Source organism: Micrasema longulum, unplaced genomic scaffold (genome assembly GCF_059751315.1).
Source record: "Micrasema longulum isolate JH-2025_06_02 unplaced genomic scaffold, ASM5975131v1 h1tg000869l, whole genome shotgun sequence".
NCBI lineage: Eukaryota > Metazoa > Arthropoda > Insecta > Trichoptera > Brachycentridae > Micrasema > Micrasema longulum.
The window spans coordinates 208,996-228,869 of record NW_028278061.1 but is presented as its reverse complement, the minus strand read 5'-3'; the positions used below and the strand labels follow the sequence as shown (position 1 = coordinate 228,869).

General features: G+C 35.6%; 1 protein-coding gene and 1 long non-coding RNA gene across 4 annotated transcripts in view; one reads left to right on the top strand and one right to left on the bottom strand.

Moving 5' to 3' along the window:
- The window catches only part of CRMP (Collapsin Response Mediator Protein), a 98,651-nt gene extending 87,508 nt beyond the window's left edge, over positions 1 to 11,143 (top strand). For 2 of the 3 annotated variants that reach the window (XM_088231292.1, XM_088231291.1), the window contains exons 9-14: positions 1,058 to 1,206; positions 1,882 to 2,069; positions 3,376 to 3,460; positions 5,966 to 6,115; positions 7,755 to 7,889; positions 9,656 to 11,143. In XM_088231292.1, coding sequence (XP_088087418.1) covers positions 1,058 to 1,206; positions 1,882 to 2,069; positions 3,376 to 3,460; positions 5,966 to 6,115; positions 7,755 to 7,889; positions 9,656 to 9,735 — 787 coding nt within the window. In that variant the 3' untranslated portion in view covers positions 9,736 to 11,143. The remainder of the gene's footprint in view (positions 1 to 1,057; positions 1,207 to 1,881; positions 2,070 to 3,375; positions 3,461 to 5,965; positions 6,116 to 7,754; positions 7,890 to 9,655) is intronic. The other variant, XR_015823170.1, reaches the window with a different exon arrangement.
- Positions 11,144 to 12,445: 1,302 nt separating this feature from the next.
- On the bottom strand, positions 12,446 to 12,700 carry LOC148278515 (uncharacterized). The gene is made up of 2 exons (XR_015823171.1): positions 12,581 to 12,700; positions 12,446 to 12,547 (listed from the first exon to the last, which is right to left on the bottom strand). It is a non-coding gene; the product is annotated as an uncharacterized LOC148278515 (long non-coding RNA).
- Positions 12,701 to 19,874: the final 7,174 nt, after the last annotated feature.

Here is a 19,874-nt window from a genome sequence, read left to right as displayed (position 1 = left end):
GCAAGAGGCTAAATTAGCAGTTCATAATGGAGTTCTGGTACCAACCCTAATGTATGGAAGCGAAGCATGGAGTTGGAAAAAAAGGGACGAAAGTAGACTGAATGCTGTTGAAATGCGATCCCTCAGGCGAATGTGCGGAAAAACAATGTATGATAGGTGCCCTAATGTCGAAATTAGAGCAGAATGCAAGGCTGAGTTAAGCATTATCGACAAAATTAAGAAAGGTCTTTTGCGATGGTTCGGTCATGTGGAGCGAATGAATGATGAAAGAACGGCTAAAAAGATTTATGATGCGAATGTGTCTGGTTGTAGAAGTCGAGGAAGGCCGAGAAAGACATGGCATGATCAAGTACAACAAATTCTTGAAAGTGGTCATGTGAAAAGTCGGAATAATCGACGTGCGTGCATGAGAAGATGTATGAATGTGAAGGAAGCAAAGGAAGTGTGCCAGGACAGAGTGGTGTGGCGTTCTATCCTCTCTGCCTACCCCTCTGGGGAAATGGCGTGATGGTTAGTTAGTTAGTTAGTTAACAGCTCCCCAGGGAGTTGATTTAAATCTCTGTCTACAAAAATTAGGACAAACTCAAAATATTGTTAAAAAAATAAAATTTTCAGGTGTTGCCTAGTATGTAGGTGAAATAATTCAATCAGATGAATCTCACCCGCATAAATAAAGGTTTCAGCTCTTTAACTTCACAAGCATCAACAGATGAAAGTGTTGAAGGGATATAGATGTTTGAATATGGGCAGAATGGCGAATGTTACACAGTGTGTAAAGTGGCCACTTAAACTAGCAAATGACAGATCATAAGCCCTGTTGATGCCTAGACTTCTATATTACCTTCTCTAAAATGTTCTTCATCTCTGTTGTATAACGTTAAGGTTTGACCGGTAGTCATCTTCAAGAAACCTTACCGTACAATTAAATGTTTTAATTTTTACCGCATGTAAGAAAACATTTTTACATCCGATTTCCTATAGCACTGAACTTCCTTATTCGAGTGCCCTCTGCACCTGCTGGTGTAGATAGAGAGTTTATGATATATATGTTTTATAGAGATGACCTGCAGCTGACGGGGAGCGACCACTGCACCTTTACAGAAGAGGACAAGGAACTTGGGAAGGGTGACTTCAGCAAGATTCCCAATGGCGTCAATGGAGTGGAAGATCGCATGTCTATAGTGTGGGAACGTGGCGTTCATTCCGGTATGTTGACCATGATAAAAGGTACAAAAATCATTATTAGAATGACGCTTCGATGTCCCCCAACTTTCCTATTTGAGACATTGTTCCAATTCATGAAGGTACAGGACATTAAACAATTTAACAATAATAGTCATTGACAAATTTCTTGTCATGCGGTTATAAGAAGAGATTCCAGCAAAATGCTCGTACGAGGTGTTCCTGTAATTTGGATTATTCAATGCCAAAACACGTATCGGAGGTTCAGGTCCAATCGCTGGTTTCCAGATAAAGAAAGCTGTGCCATGTATTCCGCTCACTTAGGAACATCTTGACATTGGCACTCTCAGAACTGTGTATTTTGCTCTTTTCCAATCAGTCGCAAGTCAGTGTGGTGTAGTGGGCTGGGGAGGTTGCGCTGCGTCTATCACGAACCCCCTAATAAACGTACACAAATTAATACCAAGAGTGATGCTGCGATACCCCCCCACTTTCCCATCTGAGACATTGTTCCAACTCATGAAGGTACCGGACATTAGACAATTTTTTTAAAAGAGTGATTGACACATTTCTGGTCATGTGGCTACAAGAGGAGATTCCAGAAGCTTCCAATTTTTAAATCCAGGTTCAATGCCGACAGGTTAAACAAATATTTACCCCCCTCTAAATTTCATTTAACCAGTAAATCGATCGTTTCAGGCGCCATGGACCCCTGCCGATTCGTGGCGGTGACCAGCTCTAACGCCGCGAAGATCTTCAACATCTATCCGCAGAAGGGGCGCATCGCCGAGGGCAGCGACGCGGACATCGTGGTGTGGGACGCCCAAGCTTCCAAAACCATCTCCGCGCAGACTCACCATCAAGCCGTGGACTTTAACATCTTTGAGGTGAGAGAGATTCTTTATCAAATCATTTTGGTGAATATTTATTTTGTTTACTTTTCTCTTTGTGGTTCTTGTGTGGCTATGATGCCGCACGAGTCTACGTAGTATACAAGACAGGATATCGTCGCCGTTCAGGCAAATTGTACAATCTTTATTACAGTATGGTATTTTTGGATGGGGTGGTGAGTTCTTTTTGAAAAGTCTATAGGTGATTTTCAGGAAATTGTTGACAAACTTCGGGAAAACTCAATTCGTCTGGGTCTTAATATTAACACAAAAAGACTCGGATTACGTGCAACAAATTCTGTCCTGACCCTGATCGGCCTCTTTATAATAATGGACAGAGGATTGAGAAAGTTGACAGATTTAAATAAACATATTACAACAGAGATGAAGAACATTTTAAAGAAGGCAATATAGAAGTGGCCACTTTACACACTGTGTAACATTCACCATTTCGCCTATGTTTGAACATCCATATTTCTTCAATTCTTCCATTTTCTGATTTTAGTGAACTTAAAGAGCTGAAACCTTTATTGCTGTTAAGAGATTCATCTAACTGAATCATTTCACATACTAGGCAACGCCTGAAAACAATTTTTCAATTTTTAAACTTCTTCTTGGACCAGTTGGTTTCATTACAATATTTGAGTTTGTCCAAATGTTCGTAGACAAAGGACTGGATTTCATCCCCTTGGGAGTTATTAAGATTAACAAATAACAACAGGGATGAAGAATACCTTAAATAAGGTAATATGGAAGTCTACGCATTTACAGGGCTTATAACCTGTCATTGGCTGGTTTAAGTGGTCACTTTACACACTGTGACATTCACCATTTCGTCTATTGACAATTAATTCACGTACATCTATATTATTTATATTACAAAACGCACAATGAAAGAACAAAAACCTAACATAAGCTATAGACTTGTGGAGCAGTTGATTCAATATTGGTTTGGGCGAACGAGACAATCCATTTTGCTTTTACCTAGCTCCACTATCCCTTTTTTTATAGCCTTTTTGAACATTTTCTCGTTACTAATTGTTTTAATAGACAGTGGAAGTAGGTTATAGATTTTAATTGAATAATACTTAAAATCCTTTTGTTTATGTTGTCTTTTTGTCTTTGCTCCTATATAAGAAATTATATAAATTAACCCTTTTTTCACAGCCCTTGGGGTGATCTACCTCCTGAATTTTTTTCACGTCAAGTATTTGGCCACCTGTTTGTCTATAATAGCACGTAACAAATACTTTTACAAATTATGAATATTTATGTTTGAAATTAAATGTTATGCTTATTTCAGGGACAAACTGTCCACGGAGTACCCCAGTACGTCATTGTCAGTGGAAGAGTTTGTGTGGACGATGGTGATCTGAGGGTTGCAGAAGGTAATTTCACATTCTTTATTTATTATATAGAGAGGTGTCTCCCTTTTATGTATGCCAGATAAATCATATCGAATCGGTGCAACATCGTTTGCTAAGAAAAGTAGCATGGATGATTGGCCTCGAGAGGGGAGACTACACTTACGGAGAAATGGAGTCAATGTTCAAAATCTCAAGTCTACAAAAACGTAGAAATAACATTGACTCCATATTTATGTTTAATTTGCTGAATGGCTTAATTGATGTACCATCGTTACTGGAACAGGTGGCATTCAATGTTCCAATCCGCCGGTCGCGAAATAATAATGTGCTGTTCCTCGATCAACACAGCACAAACTATGGCTTGCATGCACCAATGTGCCGATTGTGTCGTATTGTAAACTGAGACAAGATCTGGACTTTTTGGTGTAAGTCTTTATAGATTTAAAAAATCACTCAGATAGACCAGATCTTGTCTTGAGGTAATAATTTTTTTTATCCTAGCTTTAATTTTATTTAGTTGTATTTTTTATTTATTTACAATTTAAAAAAACCCGTTAGGGTTACATTAGAAATTTTATATTGTCTAGTCATTTTATGTCTCGTCTAGTCTAGTTAGTTCAGTCATCATTTGCTTTTCTAGATTGATTTTAAATTTGTCTCCAGTAAAAGTTTTCAAGTAGTAAGGTAAGTCGTTGTAGTGTTTAAGTCCATTATGTAGTATTTTTGACTGTCCTCTGTTTGTCTTTGCTTTTTCAATATGATAGTGTTGTTGTTGTCTGGTGTTATATTTGTGTATATCAGCATTTTTGGCTAATATTATGTCGTCGTCTTGTATGTTTCCCAGTGTTATTTGTGCATAATTTTTAAGGCATCAATTTTAGTCAAGTAGTTTATGTCAAACTGGTGTGTTTTTTTGTACAGTTCAGTCGTAGAGGTCAGGTAGGGTAGGTTATATGTTAGTTTAAGAATTTTATTTTGTTGTCTTTGTATTCTTGTTATGTCTGCCTTGTTACCAGTTCCCCAGAAGGCGATCATGTAACTCAATTTACTTTTGACATAGGCTTTATGTTAGTTACTTTTTACTTACTTTTATTAGTGCCAGTTTTTATTATAAGAAATTGTATTTACCATCGTTAGGATGGACTGCGTAAGTCCGTCAAATAAATAAATAATTAAAATCAACTAAATCAGACAAAAATGCGGATCATGGCCGCTCATCGGTTCATATCAAGACGGTATAAAGTAAAATCTATATTTATTTACAAGTGAGTATACTTGTATGAAAATTTAAAGTATCTTCATCGGTAAACTGTCATTAAAAATGTTTTTTTTTATGTAAACGTATTCTATTTTTCATACAGAAAACTAAATTTTACTTTGTAGATAAACTTGGAATACTGGCCCAGGGCCTAGATTATGAACGCTATCTTCATCTGTATATATCGAGACGGTATACTTAACTTCTGTACTATCTGTATCTTACCTCGGTATGTTCTACCTACTTGCCATATCCACATCATATGATCGAAACAAGCCAATGAATGAACACAAAAATTAGTCCGCGTTCCTTACTTCATTAAAATTTAAAATAGTTCTCATTTGTATTTTAAATAGGCTTCTGTGATAGAAAGTGCCCACGTCAAAGCGATTATAAACTCCAATAAATCTCAATTCCCGATTTTTTTATGACTTACAACCATAAAACGACATGTTTAACGATCGTCTGCATTTATCTACTGAAGTAGTACTAAGCGATTACAAGGCCGACTCTCAATATGTTCTCTCAGAAAGATAGTAAAACAGATGGAAGAAATATAATAACTAAATTTATTTTTTACAGTGGTAACTTTCTAACGCCTAGATACTCTTATATATTAATAGGACAAAACTTAGAGACATTATTTTTGGCATCTAGGCATTCGTTTTATTAAACTGACAGTTATGTCGGAATTTAATTCGCCTTTAAAATTTACTTATTTTTCTCTCATATTTTGAATAGGCTTTTAAGAAAAAAAGTTCCAACCTCAAAACGATTGAAAATTTAAATAAATCGTAATTAAAGGAAAAATTGCTCGGTGGAACCAAATTTTTGACACTTTTAATGCGTAGATAAACGTATCGAGGGCTTCTAGACCCGTTGATATAAACCGACGTCCATCAAAAGTTGATGGTGGGGGGGTCGGCAGTTTATCTTTGTAGTCGGTCGGGAGAATTTTATCTTCAACTATGACGTCATATAGAAGCTATGTCATATTAGAGCGTAGATTCAATAAAAATACGTTTGTAGAAAAACGCGACGTGTTTGGCCTTGGTTGTTGTGATGTCAAGATTTGCGATAATGTTATAAACTAAATTCAATGGTTAGGAACAAATAAACATGAATCGTGACGTATTAGGGGCGCGGGCGAAGAAATAACCGTTTTTGTGGCAGTGCTGAATTACAAATCAAAAAATATCTTTAGCTTTAATTCACAGTTTTAAGTTGTTGTGAACCCATTTGAACGCCAAAATTCTCCATGTTTTTAGGTCACGGCAAGTTTGTCAAGACGCCTGTCAACAGTCCGTACGTGTTTGGCTCCACACAGCTGTCGTCCTCGGTGCCCGCCGTCGACGAGCCTCACGAAGAGGAAGACTTCCATCACGAAAAGTACACCAACGGAAGAGCTAACTTACCAGGTATATCAATCAATAAAAAAACTCTTTATATTCTATTTCTGAATGCGATTTGTCCAGGTGGTTAGGCAGGGTGTTATCTGTAGACTTGTGACTCGTCATCGTCCTCCAAAATAGAAACCAATACGTCTCCTACCATCTATTTGCCTCAGGTGTTTCTATACTTTCTCGGGTGTGCCGCAAGGCTCTAACCTGGGTCCATTGTGGTAAATAATATTAAAAAAGACACTTTGACTTCGCACTTTCTGTTATTTGCGGATGAGTAAAAACTGTTTTTAAAGGGGACAACTTTTGGCGATTTTCGTCTTCTCCAAGCGCATACATCTAATATATCTGAATGTGGAAGGTGAAACAAACTTAGGTTTAATGTTTCCAAGTGTTTGTTCACGTCCTCCCCTAGAGCCCAAAAAACTCTATTTTTTCGCTACAAAATGAATGACTAGTATCTGATACGAACATCGAATGTTAAGGATCTGGGCGTTAGATTTGTGAGCACCCTGACATTTCATGAACACACAGAGACAATCAGTGGTAATGTATTGAAAATGTTAGGATTTGTTCTGCGTACTGCTAGGGTTTTTAAAAATACTCGCATACTGAGAACTCTTTACAACTCTTTGGTGCAAAGTAGACTCGAGAGTGGCTCGATGATTTGGGGGCCACATGAACTGAAGTACTCTCTTATGATAGAGAAAATCCAAAAGAAGTTTCTGAGATATCTCTATATGAGAGAGTGCGGGTATTATTCTTGGCTCTACCTGACCGAGTTTCTCCACGGTATGCTAGGCTACAACAGTTTAGAGACTATAAGGAATGTGTATTTGACTACACATTTTTATCAAATGTTGCGTGGTGTGATCGGGTTTGTATGTTCCTGATAATTACCTAAGAGCGTCAGCATGGATTGTTTCATATTCCGATATACAGGACCAACCTGCCGATGGTTCTGCCTGTTGGAAGGGATGCCGCTATGCTGAACAACATCGCTCTGGATGTTGATCTGTTCCATGTATCTGAAGGGGTTTTCCGAAGGAACATACCCGCCGTCTGCCTTTTGTGACCTTATGTAGTCCCAAAAGGTATTCGGATCATGAAGAATATTGCTTTCCATGTTGGGAATGAACTCCCGGTATGCCAATCGAATGCTACGTCTTACGACAGATCTGTAACACCCAAACATCTCATAATCACCACAGCCAGAAGCTTTCCACTTTTTATTATAAAAATGTTTAGTCTGTATGTTTATCTATAACAATATCCCCAGACAATATCCCCAGAAAACCACTTCGGATATCGCCTCCCACCAGTAGCCTGAGATTTCATAGGGAAGCAGGAATCAAATACACTTTCAACAATACAGTAAAAATATTGTACCGCTTCATTTATATCTGATATTTTATACATCTCGCCCCAGTCGATACCGTCCATGAGAGAGTACAGTCGGTCAAAGTCGCATTTGTGAAAGTTCCATCTTCTCTGACTAACCGTACCCTCCGTGGGAACTCTGGATCGACGGAAGCGATCTGCAATCGATTGTAACAAAATTCAAGTGAATCGTCAATAATCTAGTGTATCTGATAGCGTGACGATCATTACGAGAAGATTAATTCGTCGTCCTTTAATATTACGTTTTGTCTTTCAGAGCTGAACATCATGTCTCCTGCCAATAAATACTTGGAGGACATGAGTGCCTCTTCAACCTGCTCAACCCCGACTGGGAGAAAAATGAGAGAGCAAAACCAGAGGAACATGCAAGACTCTACCTTTTCTATTAGCGGTAAGTTCAATGCGTTTACCTTTATAAATGCCTAAAACGTTTTTATTTCAGGTTGGGGAAAAAGTAAGGTGTCGAGCGACAGAGATCGCGGTCGAAAGCCAACGAAGCGGCCCAGACCGTGGCCAAGCCAGGACTGACGGCCAGGAAGGTATTGCTGTGTGTTTAGTGGGATTGGCAGGGAATATTCTACTATGAGCTGCTCCCCTATGGCCAAACGCTCAGTTCTGCCCTTTACTGTGAATAACTCGACCGTTTGAAGCTGGCGATCGAACAGAAGCGGCCAGCATTGGTGAATAAGAGAGGAATCGTGTTTTGTCGGGACAATGCCAGGCCGCACACATCTTTGATGACGCGCCAGAAGCTCCGGGAGCTTGGATGGGAAGTTCTTATGCATCCACCCTATAGTCCGGACCTGGCACCGAGTGACTACCACCTGTTCCTGTCTATGGCCAACGCGCTTGGGGGTATAAATTTGGCCCCAATAGAGGCTTGTGAAAATAGGTTGTCCTAGTTTTTTGCCAATAGGGACAAGAGCTTCTACGAGAGGGGTATTATGAGTTGGAATCTCGTTGGCAACAAGTTATCAAATAAAACGGTGCATATTTGACTGAAATCGAACGATTATAACACTTTTTTTAAAGCATTGAAATAAAGCGAAAAATACGAAATTACTTTTTCCCCAACCTATTATATCCTTAGAATCCTAATTTCTCTTTTTTCTTACCCAATCCCATAATCAATCCACTCTATGCATCCTTTTCCTTTCTTTTTCATGTAATATGTAAGCTTTTGATCTGCACCTCATGTCTGAGGATGGTGATCACGCCTGACTCCAGGCACGGCTCGCCTGAGGACAGTCTTCCTCCACCTGAAACGGTCTTGTGCTTCTATGTAGGCATTAGCCACTGATCTTGTCAGTTGACGTCCACGCGACCTTGTCCCTTCAACGCTTCCCAGGAGCATGGTTTTCTCTTAAAGAGTTCCTTCTGGAAATATGTTCAAAGAACTGCGAGATTCTTTTCTCGCACATAGATGTTAGTCTTTCTCTTATGTCTTGTTCCTGGAGTATGGATATGTTTGTACGTCTGGCTGTCCATGGAATCCGCAACATTCGCTGCGAACACCACATTTTGGAAGCTTCGGACATGAACACTGAGAAGAAAAAAAAACAATCGGAGAAAGAAAGCTATTCGACCTGAGATATACTGATGACACCACACTCTTTGCATCGTCAAAAACTGAAATGAAAGAACTAATTGGCCGAATAGATACTGCTAGTTCAGACCATAGTGTCTCAACGAATTTGAACAAAACCAAGCTTATAAACTAATAAAGTAGCACTATAAATTTTGCTGCACAACTTAGACAGAGCCAACAATATCATTTACCTAGGTTGCAATGGTGGTGTGTGTGAAGGTGAAATACGGACACGTGTTGGTTTTGCCAAAAGTTCTATGAGTCCGCAGGTGAAGATTTGGAAGATTCACAGTACAACCATTAATAGCAAAAAGAGACTGGTGAAGGCCTTGGTAATATACAAATCAGATCGCTATTGGATCTCCGAGTCTCATAATGTTGAGAAACTGATCGGTGTGTCTCTGTTAGTACGAGCGACCAGCACTGCCTTCAGTAAATACTTCTGCCTGATATCAAGCACTGCAATTTTCTTGAATGGTGAATCACTGATATCTGTAGGACCTTTTTAGGATAGTTTTCATCAATGCTGCTGGGTCCAACTTTGTTAAATAACTTGTATTTGATTTCAGAGGAGCTAGAAGGCGTCGACCGTCGCACGTCTGTTCGCGTCAGAAACCCGCCGGGTGGCAAGTCTTCGGGTCTCTGGTAGATCCTCGAACCCCGCCACTACAAGAAATGGAATCAATGGGACGCAATATCCCGACAAGGGTCTGGCGACGTGGCCAACTACTTATGCAATCATTCTCCCCAATTAGCAACCATCTAATTTATCCCCATCTCGCAAGTGTCTAATTATATCCCCAACTCGCAAGTGTCTAATTATATCCCCAACTCGCAAGTAACTTGCAAAATTACCAAATAATATTCAGAACTTTTGACCTGGCATTAGCTGGTTAAAATGAACAAGTTTACACATGAAGTAATCATCGTCATCATCTCCCTTTCCGCACCCAGTGGTCCATAGGACACTGCATTGGTAAACCGAGTTAGACCATCTGTTACACAAAGGTAAGATGATCAATCTTATACTCAGTGTGATCATTTAAATCAGCCAATGACAGGGTCATACCTGGTAAATGCCTAGATTTCCATATAATATAATAATTTCCTCTATATAATTTATTTTTACCTCTCTGCTGCGATACATTTCAATCTTGATAATTCCCTTAGATCTAAAAATCAAGACGTGTCTACAAACATTTGGACATGCTTAACATATTGTTCATCTTTTTTTACATGCGACATTGCTAAAGAATGTAATGCATAGATGATTTTGAATGATTGCCAGTAATTAATTGGATGACGTCGCCAACAGCACTTAATATGACTGTTAGATGAAATGGATACATTAGATGGTAATAACTTGCAACAAAAAGGAATTCACTCATCATCGTCACCAATATTTTAATTTCATCATTTATTTAACATTTCATCATTATTTAAATTAATATTTTGTTTCGTGTTTATCGTCTTAAATTTATTAACCTATTGACGTGATTGTCCCTAAAAGATTATTATTTTAAATATTGAGAACTCAACGTGTATTTTACAATGCTGTTTTATACATAATATAATAATATTGTAGTTTTTGTTGATACTTCTTGATAAAACTCCATAGTTAATGATTTTGATAAAATTATAAATAACCTTATCAATGAAACTTCTTGGTATAGTTTTACTTTTTATTATTTTGACCAACGAGCGCTTTCGCCTAAGTAAGCATCTTCAAGACTGGTGAATTGTTAAATCTAAAATCTTGGTCTAAACCAAGAAGTTTCATTAATAAGTTTATTTATAATTTTATCATAATCATAATACAATATGTTCTAATGTCCAATCAATGACTACCGTTTCAGAGATCTGGAAAGATACCTTAAGAAATTTATTCAATAGTGTTTAGGGCACTACAGTGCATTGTATGCAGATTTACCTTAATCATAATCAAAGCATAAGACTTATCTTGTTTTCACAAAGCAAATTATCGAAATACTTTGCTATTCACATACTGATGCAGTTTCCTATGCACTATTGAGTGTTAATAATGAAAAGAAAGAAAATATGGGTCTATGGGTTTGTTTTTCATGAATTACGTGAGTTTATCTTTCATTTTATGTTTAAAAAATTTCGGTATATCTGTGACCTGTTTTTATTTTAAATGGGTTATTTTTAACCCAGACATTAATGTGACTTGTTTTCGGCTTGAATAGGTCGTTGTTTGACCTACGTTTCGCAAATCTGGCTATAAACCTAAACATTAATGTGACCTGTTTTTGACTTGAATAAGTCGTTGTTTGACCTACGTTTCGCAAATCTGGCTATAAACCTAAACATTAATGTGACCTGTTTTCGACTTGAATAAGTCGTTGTTTGACCTACGTTTCGCAAATCTGGCTATAAACCTAAACATTAATGTGACCTGTTTTTGACTTAAACGCGTTATTTTGACGTTTACAGAGCTGGGTATAAACCCAGACATTAATGTGACTTGTTTTTGACTAGAATATGTCATTTTTTTACCTAAGTTTCGCAAACCTGTTTTTGACTTAAACGCGTTGTTTTGACGTTTCACAGACCTCTCTAAATCCAGACATTAATGTGATTTGTTTTTGACTTAAATGAGTTATTTTCTTACCTACGTTTCATAAAATACATACATTAATATGACATGTTTTTACTTCAATGGGTTATTTTCTAACTAACCTATGTTCCACAAATCTGGCTATAAACCTGTGACCTGTTTTTGATTCAAATGGATTTTGTTACCTGTAGTGAATTTTTACAAAGCTATCTTTCCAGATATGTATTTTTACAATATTGTGAAATCACATTTTACTAATCATCATATTTACCCATAATCTAACTATCAATGATTACAAATCATAATTCTAATTAAGTTTAACGTCATTTTTATAGTAATTATTAATTTAGTCATATTACCACAGCCAAGTAAATTAAAAATTGTTGTATTTTTAACTTCCACAAAGAATATTCTGACGTAGATATTAACGTAATACGCTTTACGATAAAAAATAATCTGCGTTACAAAAAACGTCACAAAAAAATCAAACCTATGTATGTATGTAGTTTTCTACGTAAAAAAAATGTTAATTCATTTTTTTTTTTTTTGCAATATAGTGTCCACGTTCATATCACTTTTAGGATATTTAAAAAATCTACTATACAAACGCTGCTTTCTTTTTATATACTAGTTGTTTACTTAGAAAAGCATTTAAAATGTATGACAATTGATTATACATTGATTTAAAATATGCATTTTGACAGATGTTTGATATTTTTTAAATATTAATATGTTTAAACTTGAGGAATACGGACAGAATATTTTTTTAATTTGATGCCCCTCCCCACGACCAATCAAATCAAATCTTTCTAGACATAGAACAGATATGGAGAATACTTTGAGTTACGAACTGTTATTGACAGTGATAACTTTGGCTTATGACCTGTCATTGACAATGATAAATTTGGCTTATGACCTGTCATTGACTAGTTTAAGAGACAATTTTGGCTTATGTCCTGTCATTGACTGCCTTAAGTTATCACTTCGGCTAATTATTGTGGTTTTTTTTACACCACAACAGGTCAGAAGACCGAGGCTTGAAAAAATTTACATTTAATTTTTGTGTTCTCACTGGGAATCTAACCCAGAGCCTTCTGTGCATGAGTCGAGCTTCTAAGCCATTTCACCAAGGAGGCCGCAACGACCTGTCAATAACTGGTTTATGTGATCACTTTGGCTTATGACCTGTTATTGACTGATTCAAGGAGATAACTTTGGCTTATGACCTGCTATAAACTGGGTTTAAACATAAACAATAACTGTGAAAATAATGCATTGTTCGGTGTCTCAGTTTCTATTTTTTAACCAATCAAATTCTGGTTTACATCCTACGAAAAATATTGTTATCTATTTTTGGAGTGAAATGTTTCAATACCGTATCCATTTGTTTAAACATAGTTGTTTTTTTTTTTTTTATTGATTTCCATTTCCTATTTAACTGTTAATGCTTACGGAAATTCGGCATGCAGCTGCCATCTTTGGATAAAGATTAATACTAACGTAGAGTACTGCATTAAAAATGCAATAATAATGGTCGTCGGTCTTTAAGTATTTGTACTTTTTTAGCTTGTGCTATTTTGGACTTTCGTATTTTTTATAATATAATATTTAACCAAATATTAATCCAGGAATCGATGCCTCGTGAAGCTATTTATTCAATTACCAGCGTATATCCGTGTTTGGTTTATGCGGTAGAAATGAACGGTATCTACATTGGGTTTATAAAGGACATCCGGTTTATAAAAATATCCGCACTGGGTTCACACATAGTTTATATGACGGATGTTGCCCGAAAAAAATCAAAACATGTATTTCTTGAATTTAGCCGACTAAAACTTATTTATGTAATAAATATGTTTTAAACTGACCTGGATCCCGATTGCAATGGGAAGTTAAAAGATTTTTTTTAATTGTCTATAAAATAAAAAATAATTTTCTGTACAAAAATGTGTATATTTGTATAAAATTTTTAAGTACCTTCGTCTATATGTAAATGAAGATCTTTAAAAAACAACATATAAATGTTTATTTTTTCATACAGAAAATTCGCTTTTACTAGACAATAATTACTAGTTGCTCGTCCAAACTCAACACAGGACTTTTAGTTCCATGGAGTTGGGACTTATGTCTCAAATAATGAGTAATAAACTGACTTTAACTAAATAAATAAAGATAACTTTTGTTTACTTCTCACTGTAATCAGAGTCCTGGGTATATTTATCTGACCTGGGTTTATATGACACGCATTTATCAAACACACGGTTATCTGACCTTGGTTTAAGAAAAATCTAATGAATGGCTTCATGAAGCATTAAATTCTAAGAAAAAATATGCTAAAACAAACCAAAAATATGTTAGAATTGGTGTAAAGATATTATAGCATACTCTAGAATTAATAATTATACCTTGGAACCAACAAATGTGCAAAATTATGTTATATGTTCACATATTAAGCAAATTGTGCATTAAGAATTAAATGTATTCTTAGTATAGGTAGAGCTAAATTGGCTTGCAATTAAAAAATCTTAAAAAATGATAGTTTAATGAAGACTTGATTTTTTAAAATGAAAATCAAAGCCAATTTAATCTCTACATTTTCCCCAAATTGGTCATAGCATAATTACAAACAGTTTTTATTTTGTACTCGAAGTTTGATATAATTATCCTAAGGCGTAGATAGGATAAGATATAAATATGGCAAGGAATCTGTTCAAAAGACCGTGTACATTGTCAATCTCTAACTGGCTAAAATAACGCCTAATCGTGATGGGTTAAAAGAATCAGATTACCAATGTAGAGACATAGAAGATTCATAGATGGTTGCTTTAATTGCCTCCTGAGACGCATCAACTCAACCCGAGCACCCATTTGCAGGGCCATAACTGAAAGCTTTATTGTCCCCACTTCCACCTCAACCGAGGAACAAACTTCTTCTCCACCAAACTGACTTTTGTCCATTTCACTATGGTCAATCGATTGGGCGCTTTGGAGGAATAACATCACTGATCGGACCACCTGCCAGAAGATCTATATCAGTAATGTTACTAATTGCGTTGTTAATAATTCTCTAAACTCCAATTCACAATGACAACAAACACTCACCTTATGTTGGAGTTCTCCACCTTATTGTTCGAATTCTTCTTGCGGACAGGTTCTATGGGATGTTGGGTTGAATAGGGCACTTAAATTTAAATAGTCGCATGCAACGACATTGTACAACTTAAACTAATAAGGAATTCTGCGGTGCAAGAATCCAAAATTTACAACGGCGAACACTTAAATAATTTATCAGCCATCGCCCGGTGATACACAATCACATGCACACGCAGAGATGGTATCAGATTGCCGTAGAAAAAAGGTATTGTAACCCACGGTTAAGTTGCTATACTTTTAATCAGAGTTCGGTAGTTAAATTAAAATTATGACACAGCAACCTTCATAGTAAATGTAGCGCAACCAATCGCAGATAAACTGTGTACAAGACATAGGCCAACGGCAAAAGCTGGCCTATAAAGACACGGATTGTTCAAACTATACAGTTTCAATAAAATAAACTTTACGTGCATTTCCAATTTGGGAAAAATGTGAATTTGAATAACATAGTTATATTTAATTTATGTAGATTATCAGAATACCTCTTCTTGTTGTGTTTTTAAGTACAAATAATTTTGATGACATCTATTACAAATGTTGATAAGCTTCGTTTTTCTAGTCTTTTTCTCTTAAGTATTTATTATACTCTGTTATGTAACGGCTCGCGAAGCAGCTAATTAGCAGCAAAATATCAAAATTATTAGTAAAATTCAAGTTACTTATTATAACTGGGTAGATTATAGAGTTAACAATCGTCCCATATCGATTCAAACTATCCCAGATTTTAAGTTGCTGTCCATAGGAACTCGATTAATATCAAAGTTTGTTTGTCTCGCATTTGCCTGTGAGAGTATACTGTACTGTAGTCTTCTAATCAGGAAAGATTTTCTAATCGGGAACATAATTTATTAAAGAAAAGAAAAATGATAGAAATAATTGTATTGCAAAGGCAGTAAGCGGTGTACTTACATTTTGTAAAAAAATATCTGATTGAAACTACAATGTCTCGCGAGCCGTTTAATCTTTGACAATATTTTGCACAGCGAGTAACACTTGTTTTTTTATTGTTTGAACTGTGTAATGAACAACTGTACCCAGCAACTTTTAGATAATATTAATACGATATCTGGGTTGAAACTAATTTATTCTTCGCTTGGGACTATCGATTGGATCCCAGATTGGTTCCAGGCGGAGGTTCCATCTCCAAACCTAGTATTTGGAATTTGACAAGTTTTCCTTTGCCAGAATCAAATGGTGACCTAAGAATAGATTTTCTTTTTCACGTATTTTCCCTAATATAGAGGTCCGATTTGAATACTGTCCAGCAAAGCTTGCATTCATTTCTCTCTGGACTTTTTAACGTCTGACTGTCGACAAGCAAAACTGTAAAGATGGCTACTTAGCTGATGAAGTTTTAAATGGAAATTACAGAAAACAGTTGAATTTTGATTTATTTTCTGGCTGTTTTTGGAGCACAACCATCTTTAATATTACCAAAGCTTTACACTGAATTACAAACATTAACATGTGCTCAGTATTTTGCGTCAGACTAGGAAAAATAATAAGCGATTGTATTGGATTGAAAGACATTCTATTAAAGAATTTAAAATTACCAACAGTCCATTCTGACCAACACCCACGCCTCTATTTCATTGCACAGTTCATGTACGTTGCATTTTCTTATGGTTGGTTAAATCGAAGATCTTTATTTCGTTTGTAACTTAAATACGAATATTGTTTTGTTGAATGGATTCACGGCAGCAATGTCCAATATTTATCTTGTTAATAATTTGTATGTACGGATTAATTTTAAAAATAAACCAAAGGGAAATATTTGAGTTTTATTTCATAATATATTTATTTATTAACGGTCACTGTCCATGTATACAATTTATAGGGTTTAAATATTACAATAAAAGAATAGTTTAAAATGCAAAAAAGAAGAAAAGAAGCAAGAAGAACATACATAAGGGACATCAAGACAAGATCTGGACTATTTATTTAGTGCTTGTTTAAATCGTAAACTTAAACCAAAAAAGTCCAGATCTTGTCTCGAGTTAACATTACGACAAAGACAAGTCATTGGATAATTAAGGCCATAGTTTGTTCTATGCTGATCGATGAACAGTACTTCATTGTTTCTCAACCTGCGAGTCCTACGAGAGGAATATAGAATTTTACTTGTCCCAGTAATGATGGCACATAAATTATACCAAACATATGGAATCAATATTAGTTCTACGTTTTTGTACGTTTTTGACTGTATATCAGCATAAGAATAATTACCTCTCTCTAGTCCAAGCATCCACGCTACTTTTCGAAGCAAGCGATGTTGGACTGATTCAATGTGATTTATGCGATTGACATAGAATGGAGACCAGACTACTATTCTAGGAGGCATATTCTAGAAGAGGGTATATATGAAGGACACACCGCGATTATGGGCACATTTTAAAGATTTTAATGGCATTTTTTATCCTGAATAAGTATTATATAATGTTACTTTTGGGAAGTTCAGTGCCTAGGGAAATCGGATATAAAAAACGGTTTTGTACATGCAGAAAAATTAGAGCATTTCATTGTATTCCGAAGTTTCTCAAAAATGTATGAAAAATTCATAAAAATTAACTATTGAACTGAACGACGTCACTAGTTCTTCTGAATCAACCAATGTGTGTTTTTTTTCACCACAACAGGCTAGAAAGCCCAATTACAATGGTGAATTACATCACAGAACACCGAGGCTTGAGAAAAATCACATTAGATTTTTGAGTTCTCGCCGGGAATCGAACCCGGGCTTTCCGTGTGTGACTCAAGTGTCTTAACTACACCACAAAGACCGCTCTTTGAATTCAAAGAGTGCTGTGATAGATTTCCAATTTACTGAAAAAAATATTAATAAAGGATATTTTTTGCAAGTCTTCGAGTTCTATGCAAATTCACAACAGCGATTGCGCCTCCGGCCCTGTTGAGGTTCTAAAGTTGACGTGGGCAATGAACCTGTTAACACCCAGTATATTTTAGAAAATGTGTTTTTCTCCTTACAATGCAAAAGGCCAAGTGGTGTAATGGTCAGCGTGTTTGCCTACCATGCAAGAGGTCTCGGGTTTGATTCCCGGCATGGTAGACATGAAATATTAATTATTAAATATTAATAATGTGACTATACTTTGCTTCATTGAAAATAATACTTTTTTTATTTAAAATAATAACATCGTTCAATTATTGTGAACTCATCAATTTGATTAATGTGTGAGTGCCTGGTCGAGTTACTCGATGTAAAATACTCTGTTCTACTGTGGTCCATCATCGACCAATTACAGCGCGAATTCACCAGAGTGCGGATGCATGTACTTGCGAACCAATATGCTAACAACATCGATGTCTTTAACGTGAGTCTTGTAAATTTTAAATATCAATGGATATGTTCCATATGAAATTGAACTTAATATTCTGTTTATATTGCATTGTAATAATTTGTACCTAGCTGCTTTAAACTGTATTTTTTTAATATGTTTGTATTTTATTTATCTATTTTTTGATTTTTAATATCTAACTTCCATAACTTCTTTTTTTTTTTATATATTTTTAAAACCAACTATACTTCTAAACAATGTTCCTATCTTTCATTTCTTTGTATTGTATTTTTTTAATTTATGTTGTTTATATACACATCTTTTTTTACACCAACTTTACTTCTAAACACTGTTCTATCTTTTATTGCTTTACATTGTATTTTTTAAATTTTATGTTGTTTTATACTCATGTTTAATATAACTTCCATGTATGTTAAAGCCTTATGGGCGTGAAAAATTAATAAAATAAAAAATATATATATATATATGACCACACTGATGATTACATGTCAAATGATGTATAAAACTGTTTAAAAAACTGGAGAAAACTAAAACGATTTGGTCCATTCGACTTAGTTAATTTTTGATATTTTGGGTCGCAATAATCTTCATAATGAAAATAGTCATGTTTGGTTTTTATGTGTTCATATTTATTTGACGTTTAATCATCAGGGCAGCCAGATATGAAACAAAGTGTAGTCGGATGCAAGGAAGATTTAGACTAGAACCCCAGGGCCCTGATTTCAAAGGGAAGTTAACATTTATCTTCAATTTTATCTACAAAGTAAAATTAAGTTTTCGGTATGAAAAGCAGAATATGGATACAATTTTTTCTTCTAAACATGTTCAATTATAGGTTACCGACGAAGATACTTTAAATATTCATGCAAATATACATGAGTATATGATATTTGTGTATGAAAATGATTTCATACACAAATATCGGTTTTTCTGACAGTCGAAGATAACTCTGTTAACTTCCCATTGTCATCGGGGCCCCGGACCTGAAGCGTAAGACTGATCACCTTACCTTCATGTAACAAAATTGATCAAGATACGCTGCGATTGGTGTACCAATCCAGTGCCCTATGAAAGAGAATGCTGACGATGATGTCAAAGGCAAAATATTGTCATTTATTGATTATAATAAGATAAATAAAACACAAGAATATTATCGATATAATATATTTTTTATCAATTATTTTACGTAGGTACATTCATTTTTCTATACAATTTTACGTAGACAAAACTTTAATCTGATTTTCTTTTACTTTGTTGCAAAAATCACACTCCCCCATCCTCTTAACAAAACTTCCTGTTCATGTTCATAATCCTAGCGCTGCTTATTTACATATTACCTCTTTATAATAATACAAGGACAATAGATATTGTTTCTAGCGCCTATTCGCCTCCTAAACCCGATCGGGTCAAACAATATTACAAAAATCTTACAATAATTTCAACAAGTCTCCTTGGTCTAGAAATATGTTCGTATACGGCCCGTGCTACATACATTAATAATCAGTTTAGGGCGCAGAATTCATTCCATTTTTACAAAGACATACTTCGGATGTGACAGCATACCCACTTTGAAAATACAAGTCACATGCGAAGAGATATTGCTTATTGCTAAACAAGAATAGCTACTCGAAAGAACTGCCCGTAATTTGTTAGCATTGACGATGCAGAATGTAGGTAATCCATCAGATAATATTTAAGGGCTTAAAGGCAAAATGCCACTGACCATGTTCACAAAACCAG